Source organism: Chiloscyllium plagiosum, chromosome 11 (assembly GCF_004010195.1).
Source record: "Chiloscyllium plagiosum isolate BGI_BamShark_2017 chromosome 11, ASM401019v2, whole genome shotgun sequence".
Classification (NCBI taxonomy): domain Eukaryota; kingdom Metazoa; phylum Chordata; class Chondrichthyes; order Orectolobiformes; family Hemiscylliidae; genus Chiloscyllium; species Chiloscyllium plagiosum.
In genome coordinates this window covers 53,965,780-53,987,667 of record NC_057720.1, presented here as the reverse complement: position 1 = coordinate 53,987,667, position 21,888 = coordinate 53,965,780, and the positions used below count along the sequence as shown (strand labels likewise).

Below are 21,888 nucleotides of genomic sequence, written 5' to 3'. Positions count from 1 at the left end.
CCCTCTTGTCTCATTGTCGGAAGATTGGGAGTTCAAGTTAAACTCCAGAAATATGACACAAAAATCTAGGTTGATGCTTCACTGCAGTATGAAGGGACTGCCCCTCTATCAGAGGTGCTATCTTTCAGACGAGACCTTAAACCAAGGCTCTGACAGATGGCTGTAAAATATCCCATGGCACTTAATTTGAAAAGCAAAGGAGTTGTCCTCCCTGTCCTGTCTGATAGTTGACTCTGTATCAACATATAAACTGATTATCATTTGTCATTTTTTGGAATTTGTTCTGTCATAAAATCAACTGCAATGCTTCCTACTTTGTAACAGTGACTATGTTTCAAAAAATACTGCACTGGCTGTAAAGCACTTTGATAAATCCTGTGGTTATAAGGTAATACTCAAAACAGAATAGTATTTAAAATGGAGAAAGCTGCATGTTGTGTTACAGAAGGTCCTGAATGCCCTGTACACAATATTAGAATGCAGGTACAGCAAGTAATTAGGAAGATAAATGGAATGTTGACTTTTGTTGCAAGGAGGATGAAGTGAACTGCAAAGGGCATTCGTGAGACTGCACCATAGGTCTTGTGTACAGTTTTGATCACCTTAATTGGGGAGTGATGTATTAGCAGCAGTTGGCGAGAAATTAAGTAAATTTTCCAGGTTGTCTTACAAGAAAAGACTGGAGGTTCACACTATACTCATTTGGAGTTTAGAAAAATAATAGATTACCTTATTGAATCACAAAAGGTTGAGGCTTAACAAGCAAATGCTGAAAGAATCTTTCCCTTTTAGGGGAATTAAAGCAAGGGGGCATAGTTTAAAAACAAGGGGTCTTTCATTTAAAACAGAGACCAGGAGGAACTTATGACCTAAAGGATTGCTAGTCTTTGTAATTTTCTTCTCCAGGCAGCAGTGGAGGCTTGGTCTTTGAATACATTCAAAGCTATGTCCTTTGCCGATCTGAATCATGATCACAATCAGGTTAAGTCGGAAGTCACATGACACCAGGGTATAGTCCACCAGGTTTATTTGAAATCACAAGCTTTCAGAGCGCTGCTCCTTTGTCAGGTGAATGTCCTGACTTCACATCACAAAGGAGCAGCACTCTGAAAGCTTGTAATTTCAAATAAACCTGGTGGACTATAACCTGCTGTCGTGAGACTTCCGACATTGTCCACCCCAGTCCAACACTAGTACATCCATAACATGCCAATCAGATTAGTCATGATTTTATTGAATTTCAGAGGTCTAAAAGGGTGAATGGCCTACTCCTGTTCTTATTTCTTATGATGTTAGTCCATTTTCATCATTATAAAATAAACACCAGTGCTAAAAAAGATTAGCTTAATCAATACAGCATAACTAAATCTACAATATCTTTTCGCATAGTAAAGGTATTTTACAAAATATACATAATTGAATGGTGGAACAGGCTTGAGGAGCCAAGAAGCCTACTTCTGCTCTTAACTAAAGTTTTTTTTATACATATGTAACTCATTTACCTTAGGTTTACGCAGCTCCCCAGTTCTGGTGGGACCTGCATTAAATCATTATTCTGCATGTCCAGTGTAGTCAGTTTGTCAAGCTGCATCAATTGGAATGCATCAATTGAGCCCATCTGATTATTACTGATAAGAATAGTTTCTAGTGCTGGGATTTGGTATAAAGCATTAGGGAACTCCTTAAACCTGAAGACAGAACACAAAACATATGCTAAACAAGAAATCAAGACTATAAAATTTAACTGAGTATTTTTTTACTATGGTGTTTGAAACAAAATGTTATAGAGCAACAAACGTTTTAACAACTTGATATACAAACTCAGTTTAAACAATTTACACTTAAATTTAATTTACTGAGTAACTGATCAAATCTTACTCAATTAACAAGACCACCAATTCTGAAACAAAAACAGAAATTGCTGAAAAAGCTCAGCAGGTCTGGCAGAAATCAGAGTTAATGTTCTGGATCGAGTTGTGCTTCCTTGGAAGGGTCACTCAACCCAAAACATCAACTTCGATTTCTCTGCACAGATGCTGCCAGACCTGCTGAGCTTTTCCAGCAATTTGTTTTTGTTTCTGATTTATAACATCCGCAGTTCATTCGGTTTATATGCATTTCTGAAATTAACCCTACCCCAAACAGTTGGCTATCTTACCATACATTTTATATGACATTGCAAAATGCTTTAAAAATTAAATAATTATAATAGGCAGATAGAGCTAAGCAAAAAGAGCTACAAGAAAGCTTTCCAGTTCAGTGGATACAGAGTGCACACCAGTAGGAAGAGTGGGTCAGGGTGGACAAGTATAAATCAAGAGTATTTTCAAAATGTTTTTAGAAGGAAGAGAGGAACTAGCCAAGTGAAGATTCAGAGGTAAGGGATTCTAGAGAATGGGAAAATATGAATGAAGCTACAGAGAAGAGAACAGCAAAAATGGAAAATAAGAAGTAATGGGCTAATAGAGACTGCATACATGAATACAGAGCTGAAGGAAATCATTGTGCGGTAAGGATGAGGATGTGGAGTGATTTGAAGAAATGTCTGTAAGTCCTAAAATCAAATCTTAGTGATATACAATAAACAAGGGGAGAGACCAGTAGTGACTGGATCCATATCCTTGAATGGTTGAAGAGACACACCGTGCATTCTCGGTGAACTGTAGTTTATAAATGTTCCAGCAAAAGAAGCATTGCCAAATCCATTACAGAATAATAGATAAACAGATTAGGATTTTGGATAGGAAGAACAAGTAAGGGCAGAGGTGAGCTACTTGTAGAACTAAGATCAGGAGAGGTTGGCGATAATGCAGTAATTGGAGAGAAATAATCAAGTGATAGCCTCATAAAAGAAAGAAATTGAGTAAAGATGGAGGAGGAGAGAGAAAAAGGAAAATAGTGTATGAAGATGGGTCATTGATTAAGTGTAAAAGATATGAAGTCTCAGGAGATACACAGAACCAATCTCATTAATCTAGGCAATTTACACAGGTATCCAACAGCTGCTCATTTGCAATTGCTCCAGGTATCAATTGGATTAAAAGTTACTCAGTTTAAGCTACAAGAGAGGTACTTGTGGTACAGTGGTACCTCTGAACCAGGAGGCCTGACTGACACTAACCAAAATCCTTTCACCTGGCTAACTTGCAACCAACAGAGTGGAATAGTCATCCCATGAGTCTTAACTGGGTTCACAAATCCACTCTGCCCTCACCCACATTTCCTGAAACAATGAGAACAGGAGAAATAAAGTAAACAATTATAACTGCATGCAATTTGTGCAGATTCTTGCAAAGTTTACATTTTTAAAATTCTCTTTTGAAAACAGACAAAAAAAGTAAATTTTGTTAATTTCTACAAATGGCAGAGTTTTAGCATTTCAGATTGAATGGCATCAGTAATTAAATGATACAGGCCTTTAAAATCAGCAACTTACTGCTTGTTGTTAGCATAAAATAATTGCTCATAATTGCAAATGTTTTGTGAAGTTTGAAAGCAGGTTCAAATCAGAATTAGTTTAAGTAATATTTTGCTAAAATGTCACAGGATTATATGCCCAAATAACCAGGCAAACTCTCAAATGATCATATGGCATGTTATTTTGCTGCATCAATCCACAAATATCCCCTGCATGTTTTTACTCATCACCTCCAGGTACCTGTTTCACAAGTAAATGAACAGACAAAAATATTGTAGCATAGATAATAATAATTATTATTCTGCTAATATTGTTTGGTGGGGGGGGGGGGGGGGGGGAAGAAAAGGAAAAGAGGAGAAAGATAAAGCAAACCAAATGGGATGAGAATGAAACGTTTCTCCACATGGTACAGCCTTGGGTGTGTGGCCTTAGCTAATGGGTTATGCTCTTACAAATTTGAAGGTGCAAAATTGTCAGAATATTATTTCCTACAGCTTGATTTTGTACATTAAAGCGTGCCTCACTTCTTTCACTTCAGTATTGGCAGCCGTGCCTTTAATTATCTACTCACCATGCTATGAGCTTGCATCCCTATGAGCTGCCCTTTCTTCCTTTAGGTTTTCCTCTTATACCTATGTTTTCAACCAAGCATTTGTTCATCTACCTTAATGTCAAATTCCTTGGATACAATGTAATTTTTTTTGTCTGATTACACAGCTGTGAAGCACTGCAAAACGTATTGCTATCTTTAAGGCACAATAGTCATCAAAGTAATGTTATCATTTGCACAAAGACCAAATACTGTTAGCTGGACTTTATACATAAATGTACAATACTGCACTGAATAAGACGCAATGTTTACATTGCTTTTCTCAGCACAGCGGATAGAAACCATGCTAGATACTGCATGCAGACAAACAAATTCAAATGCAATCCTGAGAAATGAAAAGATAATATTTATATCCATCATCCAAAGAAGGAAACTTGAATTATTTAAATTCTGTGAAGCTGGTGACATTTGAAAATACTAACCTGTTAAAAGAAAGGATTACAATTTGCAAATGCTGTAGTTGTTTTATTTCCATTGGCAGGGAAGTCAAAAGATTATTTCTAAAGAAAAATAATAAGTGATATTATTAGTGACATTTACTGCTTTTTTGCCTTTTTCAAAAAAATAAGAAAAGCTTGATTTTCACTTTATGAACCAAATCTTCTAACTCAAGGAAGTCTTCAATATCTTATCAATCATTTTCTTTTTGAAAGCAGAGCACAAAACTCAAAACCAAACATGCGTAGCTTAAAAAATCCTTAATCATAGAACGGATTTATATGATATACTGATATAATACACCTTTAATTATTAAAATTATATTTCAATATCAAATTAACTTATCTGCACTCTTCGTTTAGACTACAACTTCCATACGTTTGGGTAGACAAAATATTCCTAAAGACAGAAACTTCACTGTTCCACTGATGGGCCTCATCTGCACCCTGTTAGACAGTTCGGTGGTCTAATCATTTGTTAACTTATTTTTCTAATCAACCTGTTTACAGATGTTATTACACATCATTGGAACAATATAATTCTCTGTACGCTTAGAATTACACTTATTAGAGGTGAATTCTATCATATATAAATGCTGGTAGTCCAGAACTCTGGAACTTGAACCTAAGGGTATGGACACTAAAACTGCTCCATAAGACAGCTACCCACCAACCCCCACCCCAATTCACGTGTTATAATTAATTTGATTAGTGAGTGCAGTCCGCCTGCTTGTTAAAGGTACTTCCCTTGCTTAGTTGTACCTGTACCCCTCTCATCCATGGCCTTCTGTCATTGTTGTCAGTCAACATACTAGGAGATAACCAATGTTGCATAAGGATAGCTTTCACTGCATTTTCCACTCAAATAAATACCCAAATAAATAAAATGCTTTTTTACTGTAGTCTGTTAACCCGACAGAGGACCAGATGCACGAATATGGGTTTATAAAAAGGCTCAATTTCCAAAAAACATACCAGAAGCAGAATAAGTACATACTTACTTTGAGAACACTACGAACCAAAGAGAAAGATCATGCAACTTTTTTTAAAAATGAAAACTGTTTTGTTTCTTATTACTAATATCAAAGCAGAAAAGTCTTATAATTAACTATTTGATGAAGATTAAAAATTTATGTTTGGTCTTTTTATTTCCATCTCCACCAAAGCTCCTTTTGGTCTGTACTACATATTCAAAATCCACCTTTGCTCATTTACTTATGACTGAAGAGTATTCTTCAAGATACAATTCCTTTGGGAAGCTGTAGCTTCCATTTACAAAATGACTGATGAAAAATGTAGAGATAGACTAAATTCCAGAGTGTGAAATATACACTTAGAATTACACTTATTAGAGCTGAATTCTATCATATATAAATGCTGGCGGTCCAAAACTTAAATATTACTAAAAGATCAGAAGTTGAACTATTTATCTTGCCTTCATCGAAATTTAAGACACAAGAAGAATCAAATAAAAGTGAGTCCATTTTAGAGGACGCCAATTGGTTGGGCCATATTTGGCATGGAGATACAGCAAAACAGCAAAATTGCCCATCTTAATTTTCAGATTCTGTAAGTAGATTCTGTTGATCAGAGTATTAACATGGAGGTGCAACAGATTTTGGCTGCTTCCAGGACCTTTTAAAAGACACAACATATTTATAAATTCCTTTTGATTATATGAAACAGGGTCCTGAGTATTTATGTATGGAACTTCTAACACACAAACACATCACACTGTGGACCTGGTTGATGACCGTAAATTGGTTTCTGGTTAACCACTAGCACAGATTCATTTTAGAAATGATTTCCAAAAGCAGAATCATATCTAAAAGGAGGATATACTTTTGAGGCTATTAAGCATAAGTTATTTGAGCGTGAGCAGCTGCCACCAGCTGCAAATGATCAACAGGACGTATTTGATTTGGTTTGCTAATTGTTGGGATATTCAATTGACATGCCTGATATCACACCAGCACTGGAGTTCATGGATCACATTATTAATTTGTGTGATCGGCAAAAAGTCTTTTAGGCTTGATGGCAGCATCCTGTTCGTGGAGAAAACCACTCATGGATTTATGCATAGAAATAGTGTGAGATGCCCATTATTCAAATTTATGAGACATCTCCTCATTCCATGGTAATCAGAGGTAGGTTGGGTATCGCTCAGAGCCAAAAGTAATGTATGAGTAATGATTTGATCTGGATATTCACTTTATGAAGGATTGTTTCAATATGCTTTAACTCAATGAGCAGACAGCTCGGACCCGACTTATAAGATTATGAGAACAAGACTGATCTTGTGGCATGTAGGCTGTGAGAATTCCACCATGTAGACTGACTGAGGAAAGTATGTCTTCCATTAGATTGGAAATCATTATTACATAATCTGAACAATGCTAAGAGTTACACTGGAAAAAATTTAAGATTATCAGCAGGCCCTGCAGTGTGATACATTTGTGTAATAGAAGCTCCATACATAAATACTCAAGACTCTGTTTTATGCAGGCAAAAAAAATTTGTACATACATTGCACATTTTTCAAAACCAAAGAAGGGTCAAGGAGACTGCCAAACTTCACCACATCATTAGGACAGCACCCTGACTAACCTCTTTACTCAGATTTGTTAGGTTTAAAATGCGCTGGCTGGGAGAGTAATGGAGGTAGAAACTGTAGGAGGTTTCAAAAGATTGCTGGATATATGTTTGAAAGTGATGAATTTAGAGGGCTCGGAGATTTAGGCTGGAGAATGGGACTAGCTGGATAGTTCTTTCAGGAGCCAGTACATACAAGGTGGGCTGAATGGCCTCATTCTGTATTGTAAATTAAGATTTAAGAATTATGACTTCCAATTCAAACTGACAGTTAACAGTTCTTGCAGCATCGCCATACCAATAATGGCCTAACCAAATCAGAACCCTTTTCCTAGTCTGTATAAAATGGTGTTTCTTTTTCCTCCCTTAAGTATGTTTCTTGCGTCTTGGTTCTGATGAAAGCAAGATGAAAAGCTTCAAATTCCTCTTAGCTATGTTTAAATTTTAATATACTAGGCAGGTTCATTTTTGGTGATATTAAGCCTTCCTTCATCACTCTAATATGCATCTTACACAATTTAAAATGTGGCATTAGCACATGGGGTTTTGGTCTAAAAAAACAAGAGAACTCATTTTAGTGAAAATGATTACTTCTAACTCCAAAGTTAGGAATGAAATAACAACAAAAACACAAAAGAATTGGCAAGAACTTAGCATACCTAAGATCCAGATGAATCAGGAACTCCAATGTGCAAAGTTCTAAAGAAACAGAACTAAGCTTGTTGAAACCAAGATTTACATCCGTGACGGTGGCCTTAAATTCTGAAATCCTGTATGGCAAGCCAACATTCAATAATATTATTGACATCTTAGTATCTTCTTCAAAAACACATGTTTGACTAGTATGTCACATGTAATTTTTATAGCACAAAATAGAATTAGAGTCTTCTTTCCTTTCTGACCCTACCAACATTGCTAAATTTTAAATCCATAGCCATCGCTGTAGAGTGTCGTTAGCATAACATTCTTTTGCAATGCTATTTTGAAGCTGCTAAAACTAAATAGTTTCCCTAATTCTGAGCTTTATTAAAATAGAAACCAACCACTTGTTGCAATATTTTATAAAAATCGGCATTTTTGAGAAAATTAAAATTAAAATTGAAGGTAGTGATTGCATGTCACACTGGAAAATATGTGAAGTTGTTTTCTTTGGCAAGAAACATGAAAAAGCAGAGTTTCACTTACATAGAGAACAACTGCAGAATTCCAAGGTGCAAAGAGATTTGAGTGTTCTAATGCATTAATGTACAAGTGCAGCACATAATCAAGAAGGCTAATCACATGGTATCCTTTGAGAGGTATTCGACACAAAAGAAAGGATGTTATAACTCAGCTAACCAAGGGATTGATGGTGACTCCATCTCAAATGCTACATGCAGTCTTGACCTCCTAAGGAAGGACACAAGTGCAATAGTGGCAATTCAGAAAAGGTTTACTGGAGTGAATTACTAGAATGAGTAGATGATCTCATCAGGATAGGTTATTTCCACTGGATTTTAGAAAAACAAAAGATGACTTGATTAAAGTTTATAACATCCTGAAGGGTCTCGAGAAGGTGAACAGGTAAAAGATGTTTCTTTTTGTGGATCAGTCCACAACTAGGGAACACTTAAATTGTGTGTGCGCCCGCAGGCGCACATGCACGTTAGAGATGGGGATATTTTGTTTCCTCCGAGGGTTGTGCAACTTCGGAACTTTGTCTCAGAGGAGATGGGGTTACTCAACATTTATAAGGCACAGGCAGATAAATTCTTGTTCAGTGAAGAAATCAAAAGAAATAGAAGGCAATTGGGAATGCCAAATTTGAAACACAAACAGATCAGCCATGATCTTATCAAGTGACAGAACAAGCCAAAGGGGCTGAATTCTACTTCTGCTCCTATTTCATATCTTTGTTATCCATGGATATTTTCAATATTTAAAGTGAAATTGAGTGTTGAGGAATCAACTTGAAAGTGTTGCCCAATCTGAAAGGAGGGAGAACAGTGGAATAAATATTACTTAACATGCCTTAAATGATAATGGCATTAATACATGAAGAACCTTACCCATCCTATTACTGAAATAATTTTTTAAGCAATTTGTTCTTGGAATTTTACTCATGTGCTACATCATTTGCTCATTTTCTCCAATCTAAGTGTGGCTTTTACTTTACTTTTTGAAGTGGCTAATATTCATGTGCAGCTGTTCAACTGCTAATGGGGACATCAACGTTGAGTTGGATCTGTTCTCACTCAATGTCTGCATACATAGGGTTTTCATTTCTTATGCAATGATCTGTACCCAAATACTAAACCTCCTTACCTAAAAAGTGATATGAATGTGAAACTTGCTACCACAGGTAACAGTTGAATTGATTGGTATAAATGCACTTACTGGAAAACTAGACAAGCATTTGAGGGAGAAGAAAGTAGATTCTTATAATGGTAGATTTAGATGAGAAAAAGGGGAAAGAAAATGCAACCAGAGCATCTGGCAGATTGTTTGGCTGAAAAGCCTGTTTCTGTGCCACATATACATTTTCCAATTTCAACTCTAATTCAGCAATCCTGTGGTAAGCCATGAAGCTTCTAGCACTACACATTCTAAGGTAAGTTAAGTACCGAGCAATAACTCCTTCAATGGGTTGACTGGATGGACTCATTCAGCAAAAGGGGACTGGAAATATGCTCATTAAACCAGATTTTCCTCTGTGGCCCATTGTTTTAAAGAACTCTAATATATGCATAATCATTCAGAAATCAATTTTTACTTACAGTATTTATTTTAAAAGAATGGGCTGCATGTGAAAGGGCAGGAAATCTACAGGCAAACATTTTAAAGTTCATGCTTTAAAATTACTCAGCTTTTATGACCGAAATGAATAACCTCATAGTCCCCACATTACACTCTATTTGCCACCTTGTTGCCCATTCCCTTATATTAATAAAAGCAAAGTACTGCGGATGCTGGAAATCTGAGGAAAACTGATAATGCTGGAGAAACTCAGTATGTCTGGCAACATCTTCAGAAAGAGAAGCACAGTTAATGTTTCGAGTCCAATATGACTCTTTTTCAGAAAAGTCCACTCCTTTACTGATCTACATCTCTTTGCAGTCTCTGTGTTCTCCTCACCCAGCTCCTCATGCCAATTTAGCTTTGTACCATTGCATCATCTTACAGATTACCCAGTCTTTTGGTTTAAATGATTAACACTGACAGTAGACAGCAGTGATCCCAGCATTGATCCTAGTCATACTTTATAGTCAATTTCAAAATGCCACATTTGCTTTGTATCTGTTAACCAATCTTCTATTCATGCTAGTGTAATATTACCTCCAACTCGTGTACTTAACTTGAGAAGTAAACTTGAGTGCAACTTAATTAAATGGTTTATGGAAAATTAAGGTATGCTACTACATCTACCAGTTTCACCTACCCTAATGTTTACATTTTCTAAAAGTTTAATTAATTAAATAAAATTTTAAAAGTATACAAAAAATCTAATAAATTTGGCAAACACAATTTTCCTTTCATAAACCATACCAACTTTGCCTGATCATGCTGTGATTTTCTAAATGTTCTCTGAAGACTTCTTTAATAATCCAGCAGTTTTCTGATGACTGATGTCAGGTTAACTGGGCTGTGTGTTTTCTCTCTCCTTTCTTTTTGAATAGTGATGCCAAATTTATTAATGAATCTAAGGAATTTTTGAAAATTCCTAGACTATCTAGTTTTGAGTATTTGTAGTATTTGCTCAGTGTTTCTACCATTCATTCATTCCTCAATGAATTCTCCTGACTCTACCTGGACCCACATTTACTTTAATTACTACTTACCATTAGAGTCTAAAATGAAATAGGATTTATTTGGAAAATGAAAAGAACTACAGATGCTGGAAATCAGAAACAAAAACAGAAAATGCTGGAAAAGCTCAGCAAGTCTGGCAGCATCTATGGACAGAAATCAGAATGAATGTTTTGGGTCCAGTGACTCTTCCTCAGAACTGGAACTGACTGTTAATTCTGTTTCTCCTTCCACAGATGACGTCAGACCTGCTGAATATTTCCAATCCAGTTTGCTCTTTCTTACTTTAGTTACTCCCTCCTTTTAATATACTTGAAAAGGTCTTACAATCTCTTTTTATATCTTGGTTAATTTTCCCTTATCAACTTTTGAATCTCCCTTTGTTGGTTTCTAAAATACACCCAGCCTTCAAACTTACTACTACTCTTTCAACATTAAAAGCCCATTCATTATCTAATGCTATTATTAACATCCTTAGAAATCCATGGATGTATTTTTTTTTGCTGAGTTTTTCTTTTCTTAAATGATAAATATTTTTGCCAAATATTTTGATTTTTTTAAGAAATGTTTTTCTCACTGCTTGATACTTCAGCTTTGAGTCTATTTAACTAAATCTTTTTATAATAAAGGTTAACACAATCTCACTGCAAAATACTAGACATAAAATAGCTTTATCCCTAGTTGGTTCCAAGTTGAAGAATATTTTGAATGAGCTGAATGAGCAGAGGTTCATGGAGGGTAAAACATGCAAGGCTGTCTAGGTGAGTACTAGGATATTTATAAAGAAAGAATCATTTCAGGTCAACGACCTTTCATCAAAACCTCCATCCTGGTGCAGGTTTTTCTCCTGACTTGGAACTGTACCAATTCCTTACTTGTAATAAGGACCAGACCAAACCCACTCAAAAATATTTTGGAAAATATATATATAAAAATGTATAATAAGGCAGCCTGGACTTTACATGTTAAAGTAAGAAAAAGTTAAGTCAAAGGTGTTGCGTTCCAGATGCAATATGATTGCTCAACTACTCAACTTTAAGCAAAACATATTTCATTTTTACACTTCAGTTAAAATACCAACAAAAACAAAGAAAAAATTGGCTTAACTATTGAAATGCTTAACAAAACTATATATACTACAAATTAGCAGTTCCAATATAGTAAAATCCCATAAACATACCCTTGGGAAAAGGAAATTCACTAAAATAGATTGTCTTACATGCAATTCTAGCAGCTGGAAGAAAATCCCAACTTTTAGCTGTAACAGAGAGAGGAATAAGATGTTCTATAGCCAGCTTCAAGACCCCAGCAACTGCTGACAGCTAAAACTAAATATCCTGGTTTTGTGGGAGCTTGACCCCCCCGTTTAGGCTACTTCTATTGCTCCAACTTAAAAAAGACACAAGGCCTCAGAAGCTGTTTACTGGCTTTGAGCAGACTACCCATCACCTTTATCTCAATCTTTCACTAAAAACAAATTAGAAAGCAAATACATCTCTTAAAGCCACAGTATAGTCATACTTAACAGTCAAAATTTTGCAACTTCTTCCATAATAGCATGTGTACATTTACAGCAGCAATTTAATAAGACACCTCACAAGAATAAATTACAACTTTAATCGAATACTGGATAGTAACATGAAAGAATATTTTCTAAAAACTGAAATATTTGTTGCTTATGTAAAAACATCTGCTTTGTAAGTTATTGTCAGCACTCAAACTAAACATTTGAGACTGAAGAAAGAAAATTCAGAGATTCAAATTCACTGAAATTTTGCCAGAAGTCACATGACACTAGGTTATAGTGCAACAGGTTTATTTGAAATCACACAAGCTTTCAGATTTCAAATAAACCTGTTGGACTATAACCTAGTGCATTGTGACTTCTGACTTTGTCCATCCCAGGCCAACACTGGCACCTCCACATCACCAAAATGTAGCATATTGTTACAAAATACATTTTCCCAGTTGTTCACCTTTAGCTAAACTTGAGCACCAGTAATGCTAGCTGCAGAAAGGATATTAATTTAGTTAAATCCATTAAATATAATTAGCTTATTTTAAATGCTCTTCTGTAGATGAAAAGTATTTTTAAAATCTAAATTAATGTAATATCCAAAACAAAAGTTGAGACTAAGTGCATCAAAAAGCCTTTTTAAACTCTGCTAACCTACCACTTTTAATACTCTACACTCACACGAAGAAAAAAAATCACATTGCTCAAGGCTTTTGAGACATACCGAGAAGGCACTCCAGTAAGTAAATTTTTACTCAAGTTCATAGTAGTGATGGGAACTCCATCAGCGGCATCAAACACTGCATCAGGAACAATGGTTGCTTTCCTGTCACTAAAAGTAAAACAAAATGTTTAGTTTACTTTGAAATTTAAGTTGAGAGGAAAAATTCTAAATCTACTTATTAAAATATATACTTTAAAGTAATTATATACAATGCTAACTTCATGTGCATGATTCTTTAACTTATGAAGTAAAGTTTTCTATTGAAGCAGCCAAACTATCAAAGCATAATTTATGTTCCCAAACACCAAAGATGATTTATTAAGAATGACTGAAGGGTGTAAAGTGGTGGCACAACTTAGGTGCAGTACAACTCAGCATTTGAACCACTTTTATTTCAAATAAAATCTCATGTATTCGCAATTTGTTTTTGCGGTATATTGGTACAGCTGTTTGCCTATTGTTTGAATTTGTTGAAAGCTTGGGAGTTTGTTGCTCAATGTTTTCTGAATGTCTTATTGTTTTGAAAGCTGACTGTGTTCACTGAAAGTTCTTGTTAGTACACATCTCAGGATTTGGAAAATATTGATAAGTTATATTTTCTCCATCACCACAGGATATTAGTGAGTTCACATTTATCTTCTATGCATTAATATCCAACCTCAGCCATGTGATTGCCAGAGGACACATAGATGGAGAGTAACAATGGCTTTGCTAATATATAGTCCATGATTACTTCAAAAATAGCACTGTGGAGGTGACAGCATAATGGTATTGTTGTTGGAGTAGTAATCCACAGTAGATGGTGAAATTTGAAATCAAAAAATAAAATCTGGAATTAAAAGTCTAATTTTTTTAAAAAACATGATTGTTCTAAAATCCGATCTAATTCATTAACGTCATTAATAGAACATAGAACATTACAGTGCAGTACAGGCCCTTCAACCCTCAATGTTGCGCCAACCTGTGGAACCAATCTGAAGCCCAACTATCCTACACTATTCCATTTTCATTCATATGTTCATCCAATGATCATTTAAATGGCCTTAAAGTTGGCGAGTCTACTACTTTTGCAGGCAGGGCATTCTATGCCCTACATCTCCATTAATAAAGAAACTACCTCTGACATCTGTCCTATACCTATCACCCCTCAATTTAAAGCTATGTCCCCTTGTGCTCGCCATCGCCATCACAGGAAAAAGGCTGTCACTGTCCAACCTATCTAACCGTCTGATTATCTTTTGTCTCGTTTAAGTCACCGCTCAACCTTCTCTCTAATGAAAACAGCCTCAAGTCCCACAGCCTTTCCTCACAAAACCTTCCCTCCAAAGAGGTATCATACTAGTAAATCTCCTCTGAACCTTTTCTAAAGCTTCCACATCCTTCCTATAATGCGGTGACCAGAACTGTATAGAATACTCCAAGTGCAGCCGCACCAGAGTTTTGTACAGCTGCAGCATGACCTCATGGCTCCGAAACTCAATTCCTCCACCAATAAAAGCTAATACACCGTATGCCTACTTCACAACCCTAAATCAATTTGGGTGGCAACTTTCAGGGATCTAGATATATGGACACCAAGACCTCACTGCTCATCTACACGATCACGAATCTTACCATTAGCTGAATACTCTTTATTCCTGTTGCTCCTTCCAAAGTGAATCATCTCATACTTTTCTGCATTAAACTTCATTTGCCACCTCTCAGGGCAGCTCTGCAGCTTATCTACATCTGTCTGTAACTTATGTTAGGATGAGACATGAAGGCTCAGTTAGGGCGCTTGAGAGTTACACGTTAGCCAGGAAAGACCTAAAGAGAAAGCTAAGAAGAGCCAGGAGTGGACATGAGAAGTCGTTGGCAGATAGGACCAAGGAAAACCCTAAAGCTTTCTATAGGTATATCACGAATAAAAGAGTGACAAAAGTAAGATTAGGGCCAATCAAGGACAGTAGTGGGAAGTTGTGTGTGGAGTCTGAGGAGATAGGAGCAGCACTAAATGAATATTTTTCATCAGTATTCACACTGGAAAAGACAATATTGATTAGGAGTATACTGATATATCGGTTACTAGACTGGGTGGGATTGAGGTTCACAAGGAGGGGGTGTTCGCAATTCTGGAAAGTGTGAAAATAGATAAGTCTGCTGGGCCGGATGGGATTTATTCTAGGATCCTCTGGGAAGCAAGGGAGGCGATCGCAGAGCCTTTTGGCCATGATCTTTATGTCGTCATTGTCTACGGGAATACAGCCAGAAAGCTGGAAGACAGCAAATGTTGTCCCCATGTTCAAGAAAGGGAGTAGGGGCAATCTTGGTAATTATAGACCAGTGAGTCTTAGTTTGGTTGTGGGTAAAGTGTTGAAAAAGGTTATAAGACTTATGATTTATGATCATCTAGAGAGGAATAAGTTGATTAGGGATAGTCAACATGGTTTTATAAAGGGTAGGTCTTGCCTCACAAACTTTAGAGTTCCTTTGTGACCAAACAGGTGGATGAGGGTAAAGTGATTGATGTGGTGTGTATGGATGTCAGTAAGGTGTTTGATAAGGTTCCCCATGGTAGGCTATTGCACAAAATACAGAGGCATGGGGTTGAGGGTGATTTAAGAGGTTTGGATCAGAAATTGGCTAGCTGAAAGAAGACATGGTGGGGGGGTGGTCGATGAAAAATATTCAGCCTGGAGTTCAGTTACTAGTGGTGTACCGCAAGGATCTGTTTTTGGGCCACTGCTTTTTGTCATTTTATAAATGACCTGGATAAGGACATAGAAGGATGGGTTAGTAAATTTGAGAATGAAACTAAAGTCGGTAGAGTTGTGGATAGTGGTGAAGAATGTTGCAGGTTACAGACAGACATAGATAAGCTGCAGAGCTGCCCGGAGAGGTGGCAAATGAAGTTTAATGCAGAAAAGTGCGAGATGATTCACTTTGGAAGGAGCAACAGGAATAAAGAGTATTCGGCTAATGGTAGCAACTTAGGGTTGGCTATTACCAGCAAAAGAATATCTTCTACCATAATTTGTAACTTCATGGCCAGGAATATGCCCAACTCTATTATGACCATTCAAGCCAGGAGATCACCCTTCTTTAGTAAAGAATGCAGGAGGACAAACCCAGGAGAAGCATCAGGCATACCTAAAAACGAGGAGTCAACCTACAACACAAAACTGCTTGCACACCAAACGGCATAAGCAGTAAGTGACAGACAGTGTTAACTGGTCTACAATCCTGTCACATCCAGTTGAGAGAAGTGGTGGTAAACAACTCACTGAAGAAGGTGGTTCCAAACTACCTTCATCCTCAAATCATTGCAGATCCAGCACATCATTGCAAAAAACAAGACTAAAGCATGTACTCCAAACTTCAGCCAGAAGTGCCAAGCAGCTGATGTACCTTTGCCTCCTCCAATCGTCCCCAACATTGTAAACAACAGCTTTCAGCCAATACCATGATTGGTAAATGGCTGAAGGCACTTAATCATACAAAGTTTATGGGCTTCAACATTTCAGCAATAACACTAAAGGCAACAAAGAACTGAAGACTGAAGGAAATAGAAATTAAGGTAAGAAAGAAAATGTATGTGTTAATGACAAGTGTCAGGTAGAAAATAGAGAACCAAGAGGAATATCAAAGTTTCAGAGGGGAGGTGAAAAAGCATACAAGAGTTGCAAAAAGGACTTACGGGAAAATACAGGCAGTTAACATAAAAAGGTATCCCAAACTTTTTGGCCATGTAAATAGCAAAAGGATGTTAAAGAGAGTGGGATCTATACAGAAAAAAAGGAAGGATGTACATCTGAGGGCAAGGGGCATGAATGAGGTGTTAAACGAATATTTTGCATCTGTCTTTACCAAAACAGAGAGAGGCGCCACCCAGGCCATGGTGACAGAAAGGAACTCAAGACACTAGAAGGCCTCAAAATCGATAGAGAATATGATGGATAGAAAAGTTGGATAGGATATTGATACTTGACAAGTCAACTTATTGGTAAGTTGACAAGGCACTGGGACTGGATGAGATGCATCCAAGGATTTTGAAGGAAGAAAGTAGATTTGCAGGGACACTGGACACAACCTTTAAGTCTTCCCTAGATTCTGGGGAGGTGCCATAAGACTTTAAAATTGCAAACATTGTGGCCTGGTTCAAGAAAGGTTAATGATAAACCCAGTAATTACAGATTGGCCAGTTTAACTCCAGTGAGTGGGGAAGCTTCCACAGACAATTATTCAGAATAGAATTAGTAGTTAATGGCAAAAGGTGGGTTGATTACAACCAAACAAATAAAGTCAGCATGGATTTCTGAAAGGGAAATCTTGTTTAACCAACTTGCTGGCTTAGTTTGAAAAGGGAAAAGAAAGGCTCAATGACAGAATCATTATTAACAAGGTGAACATGGACCTGTAGAAGCCATTTGATAGTGTCACACATGCTACAAAGTCATAGAAATAAAAGTGTACCAGTAGTAATATGGGTACAAAATTGGTTGAATGACAGGAAACAGAGTAATGGTCAATGGATATTTTTCAGGCTGGAGCAAGGTTTGAAGTGGAATTTCCTAGGGATCAATATTGGGATCCCTGGTTTTCCTGAAATATATTAATGATCTCGGACTTAGTGTGCAGGGGACAAAGGTTGCAGATGTCACAAACTTGAACTATAAACTGTGAGGAGGACAAAGGAGAATTCCAGAAGGACACAGACAAGTTGGAGTTGGCAGATAGGTGGCAGAAGTGAGAGTTGACACATTTTGGTTGGAAAAACATTGAAAGACAATACAAAATAGGGGCAGAATTCTACAGGAGTTGTGGGAGCAGAGGACCTTGGGCATATGTTTGCACAGATCATTGGCAGGAGAGGTACAGAAAGCATTAAGCAAAGCAAATAGTACTCTTGTTTTTATTAATAGGTACATAGAGTACAAGAGCAAAGAATAATGTTCAGCTTGTATAGGACTTTTGTTAGATCTTAGCTGGAATAGTGTGTGCTACGAAGAAATATGATTGATTAATGGGCTGGATAAAGTAGATAGGGAGAAACTATTCTCGCTCATAAAAAGGTACAAGAACAAAGAGGGTGTAAATTTAAAGTGATATGTAAAAGAAGCAAAGCTGAAGTGAGGAAAAACATTTTCACTGAGTAGTTAGGGCAGTAATGCATTGGCTGGAAATGTGGCGGAGGCAGGTTTAGCTGATGTGCTCAAGAGGGCATTGGATGATTACTTGGATAAAAATAATATGTAATGATTCAAGGAAAAAGCTGGAGTTTTGTACTAGGCATGATGGTCATTTAATGAGCCAGTACATTGCACAACGGAAACAGAATAAACAGGCACTTCTGCCAGTCATTGTGAAGAATTACTGTGGAAATTCCAGAAACAATTTTTAAATATTTGGATTCACTTCAAGAATTCCTTTGATCCAGTACATAGAACATAGAAAAGTTCAGCACAAAACTGGCCTTTTGGCCCATGAAGTTTTGCCGAGGATTATTCCTAATCTAAAATAAAATAACCTAACCTATGCACCCCTCAATTCACTGCTACCCATGTGCATGTCCAGCGGCCGCTAAAATGTCCCTAATCACGTTGCTTCCACCACCACCACTGGCGATGCATTCCATGCATTCACAACTCTCTGCGTAAAGGGTCTACCTCTGACGTCTCCTCTGTACGTTCCTCCTAATATCTTAAAACTATGACCCCTCATGCCAGTCAATCCTGCCTTGGGGAAAAAGTCTCTGGCTATTGACTCTATCCATGCCTCTCATTACCTTGTATACCACGATCAGGTCACCTCTCTTCCTCCTTCTCTCCAGAGAGAAAAGTCAGTGCTTAGTCAACCTCTCTTCGTAAGACAAGCCCTCCGGTCCAGGCAGCATCCTGGTAAACCTTCTTTGCATCCTCTCCAAAATCTCCGTATCTTTCCTATAATAGGGCAACCAGAACTGGACACAACATTCCAAGTGCGGTCTCACCAGGGTCTTGTAGAGCTGCAGTAAAACCTCGCGACTCTTAAACTCGATCCCCCTGTTAATGAAAGCCAAAACACCATATGCTTTCTTAACAACCCTATCCACTTGGGTGGCGACTTTGAGGGATCTATGAACTTGAACATCAAGGTCTCTCTATTCCTCCACACTGCCAAGAATCCTGTTTTTAATCCTACATTCAGCATTCAAGTTCGAACTTCCAAAATGCATCACTTCGCATTTGTCCAGGTTGAACTCCATCTGCCATTTCTCAGTCCAGCTCAGCATCCTGTCTATGTCGGGCTGCAGCTTGCAACAGCCCTCGATACTATCAACGGCACCTTCAACGTTTGTGTCATTGGTAAGTTTACTCACCCACCCCTCAACCAAGTCATTTATAAACACTACAAATAATAGAGGCCCAAGAACAGAGTCCTGAGGGACACCACTCACCACTGACTTCCGCGCAGAATACTTTCCATCTACAATCACTCTCTGCCTTCTGTCAGCCAACCAATTCTGAATCCAGACAGCCAAATCTCCCTGTATGCCATACCTCCTGACTTTAGAATGAACCTACTATGGGGAACCTTATCAAATGCCTTGCTGAAGTCTATATACACCATATCAAATGCTCGACCTTCATTGACCTGTCTTGTCGACTCCTCAAAGAACTCTAAGATTTGTGAGGCATGTCCTGCCTCTCACAAAGCCATGCTGACTGCCTTTAATCACTCTATGCTTTTCCAAATAGTTATAAATCCTATCCCTCAGAATTATTTCCAAAACCTTGCAGACCACAGACATAAGACTGACTTATCTGTAAATGCCAGGAATTTCCCTATTCCCCCTCTTGAAAAGAGGGGCAACATTCACCTCCCTCCAATCCACCGGTACGACTCCCGTGGAGAGTGAGAACGCTAAGATCTTTGCCAGCGGCTTAGCAACCTCCTTTCTCACTTCCCAGAGCAACCTAGAATAAATCTGGTATGGCCCTGGGGACTTATCAATCTTAATGTTTGTCGAAATTTCCAGCACATCAACTTCATCAATCTTGATCTGTTCTAGCTCGTTTCCCAGCTTCTCAAAGTTCTCATTTACAACAAGGTCCCTTTCCTTACTGAAAACCGAAGGGGGTGGTATGGTGGCTTAGTAGTTAGCACTGCTGCCTCACAGCGCCAGGGACCCAGATTCAACCCCAGCTTTGGTCGATTGTCTGTGTGGAGTTTGCACATTCTCTCAGTGGCTGCAAGGGTGCTTCGGTTTCCTCCCACAGTCCAAAGATGTGCAGGTCAGGTGAATTGGCCATTCTAAATTGCCCATTGTGTTAGGTGCATTAGTCAGAGGGAAATGGGTCTGGATGGGTTGCTCTTTGGTGGGTCGGTGCAGACTTGTTGGGCCGAAGGGTCTGTTTCAGGAATCTAATCAATCTACTCTCAAAAAAACTCATTTAGGGTTTCCCCTATCCGCTCAGACCCCATGCACAAGTTCCCTACGCTATCCCTGACCGGCCCTACCTTCTCCCTGATCATTCTCTTATTCCTCATGTATGAGTAAAATGTCTTTGGGTTCTCCCCAATCCTGCCAAGCGTCTTTCGTGCCCTCTCCTGGCTCTTCTCAGTCCATTTCTGAGCTCTTTTCTAGTAAGCCTGTAATCCTCTAAAGTTGTGCTAGATCCTTGCTTCCTCCACCTTACGTAAGCTGCCTTCTTCCTTTTGAAAGAAGCTCCTCTGTTCTCGTCATCCAAGACTCCTTAATCTTACACCTTCTTACTCGTCTCAGAGGAACAAATTTGTGCATCACTCACAACAACTGCTCCTTAAACAGTCTCCACATGTCTGTTGTGTCCTTCCTGTGGAAGAATTGTTCCCAATCTGTACTTCCCAACTCCTGTCTGATAGCATCATAATTTCCTTTTCCCCAATTAAATATCTTCCCTTGGTAAGTGCTCCTTTCCCTCTACAAGGCTATGGTAAATTTGAGGCAGTTGTGATCACTGTCACCGTCACCAAAATGTTCTCCCACCGCGAGATCTGACACCTGTCCAGGCTCATTGCTCAGCACCAAATCCAAAATGGTCTCTCCCCTCGTCGGCCTGTCTACATACTGAATAAGGAAACCCTCCTGAACACACTTGACAAAAACGGCTCCATCCAAACCATCTGCACGAAGGAGGTTCCAGTCAATGATTATTATCTTTGATATTTTACTAAATTTTTGTGATCAAAATTAGAATCATTCATTGTCAATACAGGCTACATACACTATAGTCTGATCAGTTACAGGGTGTGTATTCTGAGAAACAATCGCAGTAAGGGATTTTCGCAAATGGCAAAAAATGGCCAACTTATTAGTAATGTGCAAATTTGCTACAAGATAACTGATGAGTGAACATTGGAATTGCTGTTGTTAAAAAGGTGTACAGTAAATACTGCATTGATAAATGAATTTATAAAAGATAGGCATGCAAACAGTGGGACTTTACTGTATACATCAGATCTAATAGACACCTGCAATGTAAACTGCTATTTACTTTTATTGATGAATTTCATCTGTAGGAGTGTATTTCTGTTACATCATTTCTCACACCAGACATCCTTATGACCTGAGTTACTACAGGATGCATGTTTCGGTAACAAAAAGATAATATGTCATTCCACTGAGCTACTTCAATGCCCTTTGAATTAATTGTTAGTGAAAGAAAACAATGTAATTCTAAATTTCAAAAGCTTATTGTAACTGCAGTTGTTCAAATTTAATGAGTGGAAATCTCAATAAAATTTGAAGATATAAATACTACAGTCACATTTCAGTCCAGGAACCTCTTTTTGGAAACAACAGTT

The 21,888-nt window shown here is 37.8% G+C and overlaps 1 protein-coding gene across 1 annotated transcript in view; it reads right to left on the bottom strand.

Annotated features, from left to right (window-relative positions):
- Window positions 1-21,888, bottom strand: part of lrrc40 (leucine rich repeat containing 40) — a 68,206-nt gene that overhangs the window by 8,934 nt on the left and 37,384 nt on the right. Inside the window, exons 10-14 of the mRNA XM_043700105.1 lie at window positions 16,471-16,549; window positions 13,084-13,191; window positions 7,717-7,827; window positions 4,451-4,528; window positions 1,503-1,688 (exon numbers count right to left, since the gene is read on the bottom strand). Coding sequence (XP_043556040.1) covers window positions 1,503-1,688; window positions 4,451-4,528; window positions 7,717-7,827; window positions 13,084-13,191; window positions 16,471-16,549 — 562 coding nt within the window. The remainder of the gene's footprint in view (window positions 1-1,502; window positions 1,689-4,450; window positions 4,529-7,716; window positions 7,828-13,083; window positions 13,192-16,470; window positions 16,550-21,888) is intronic.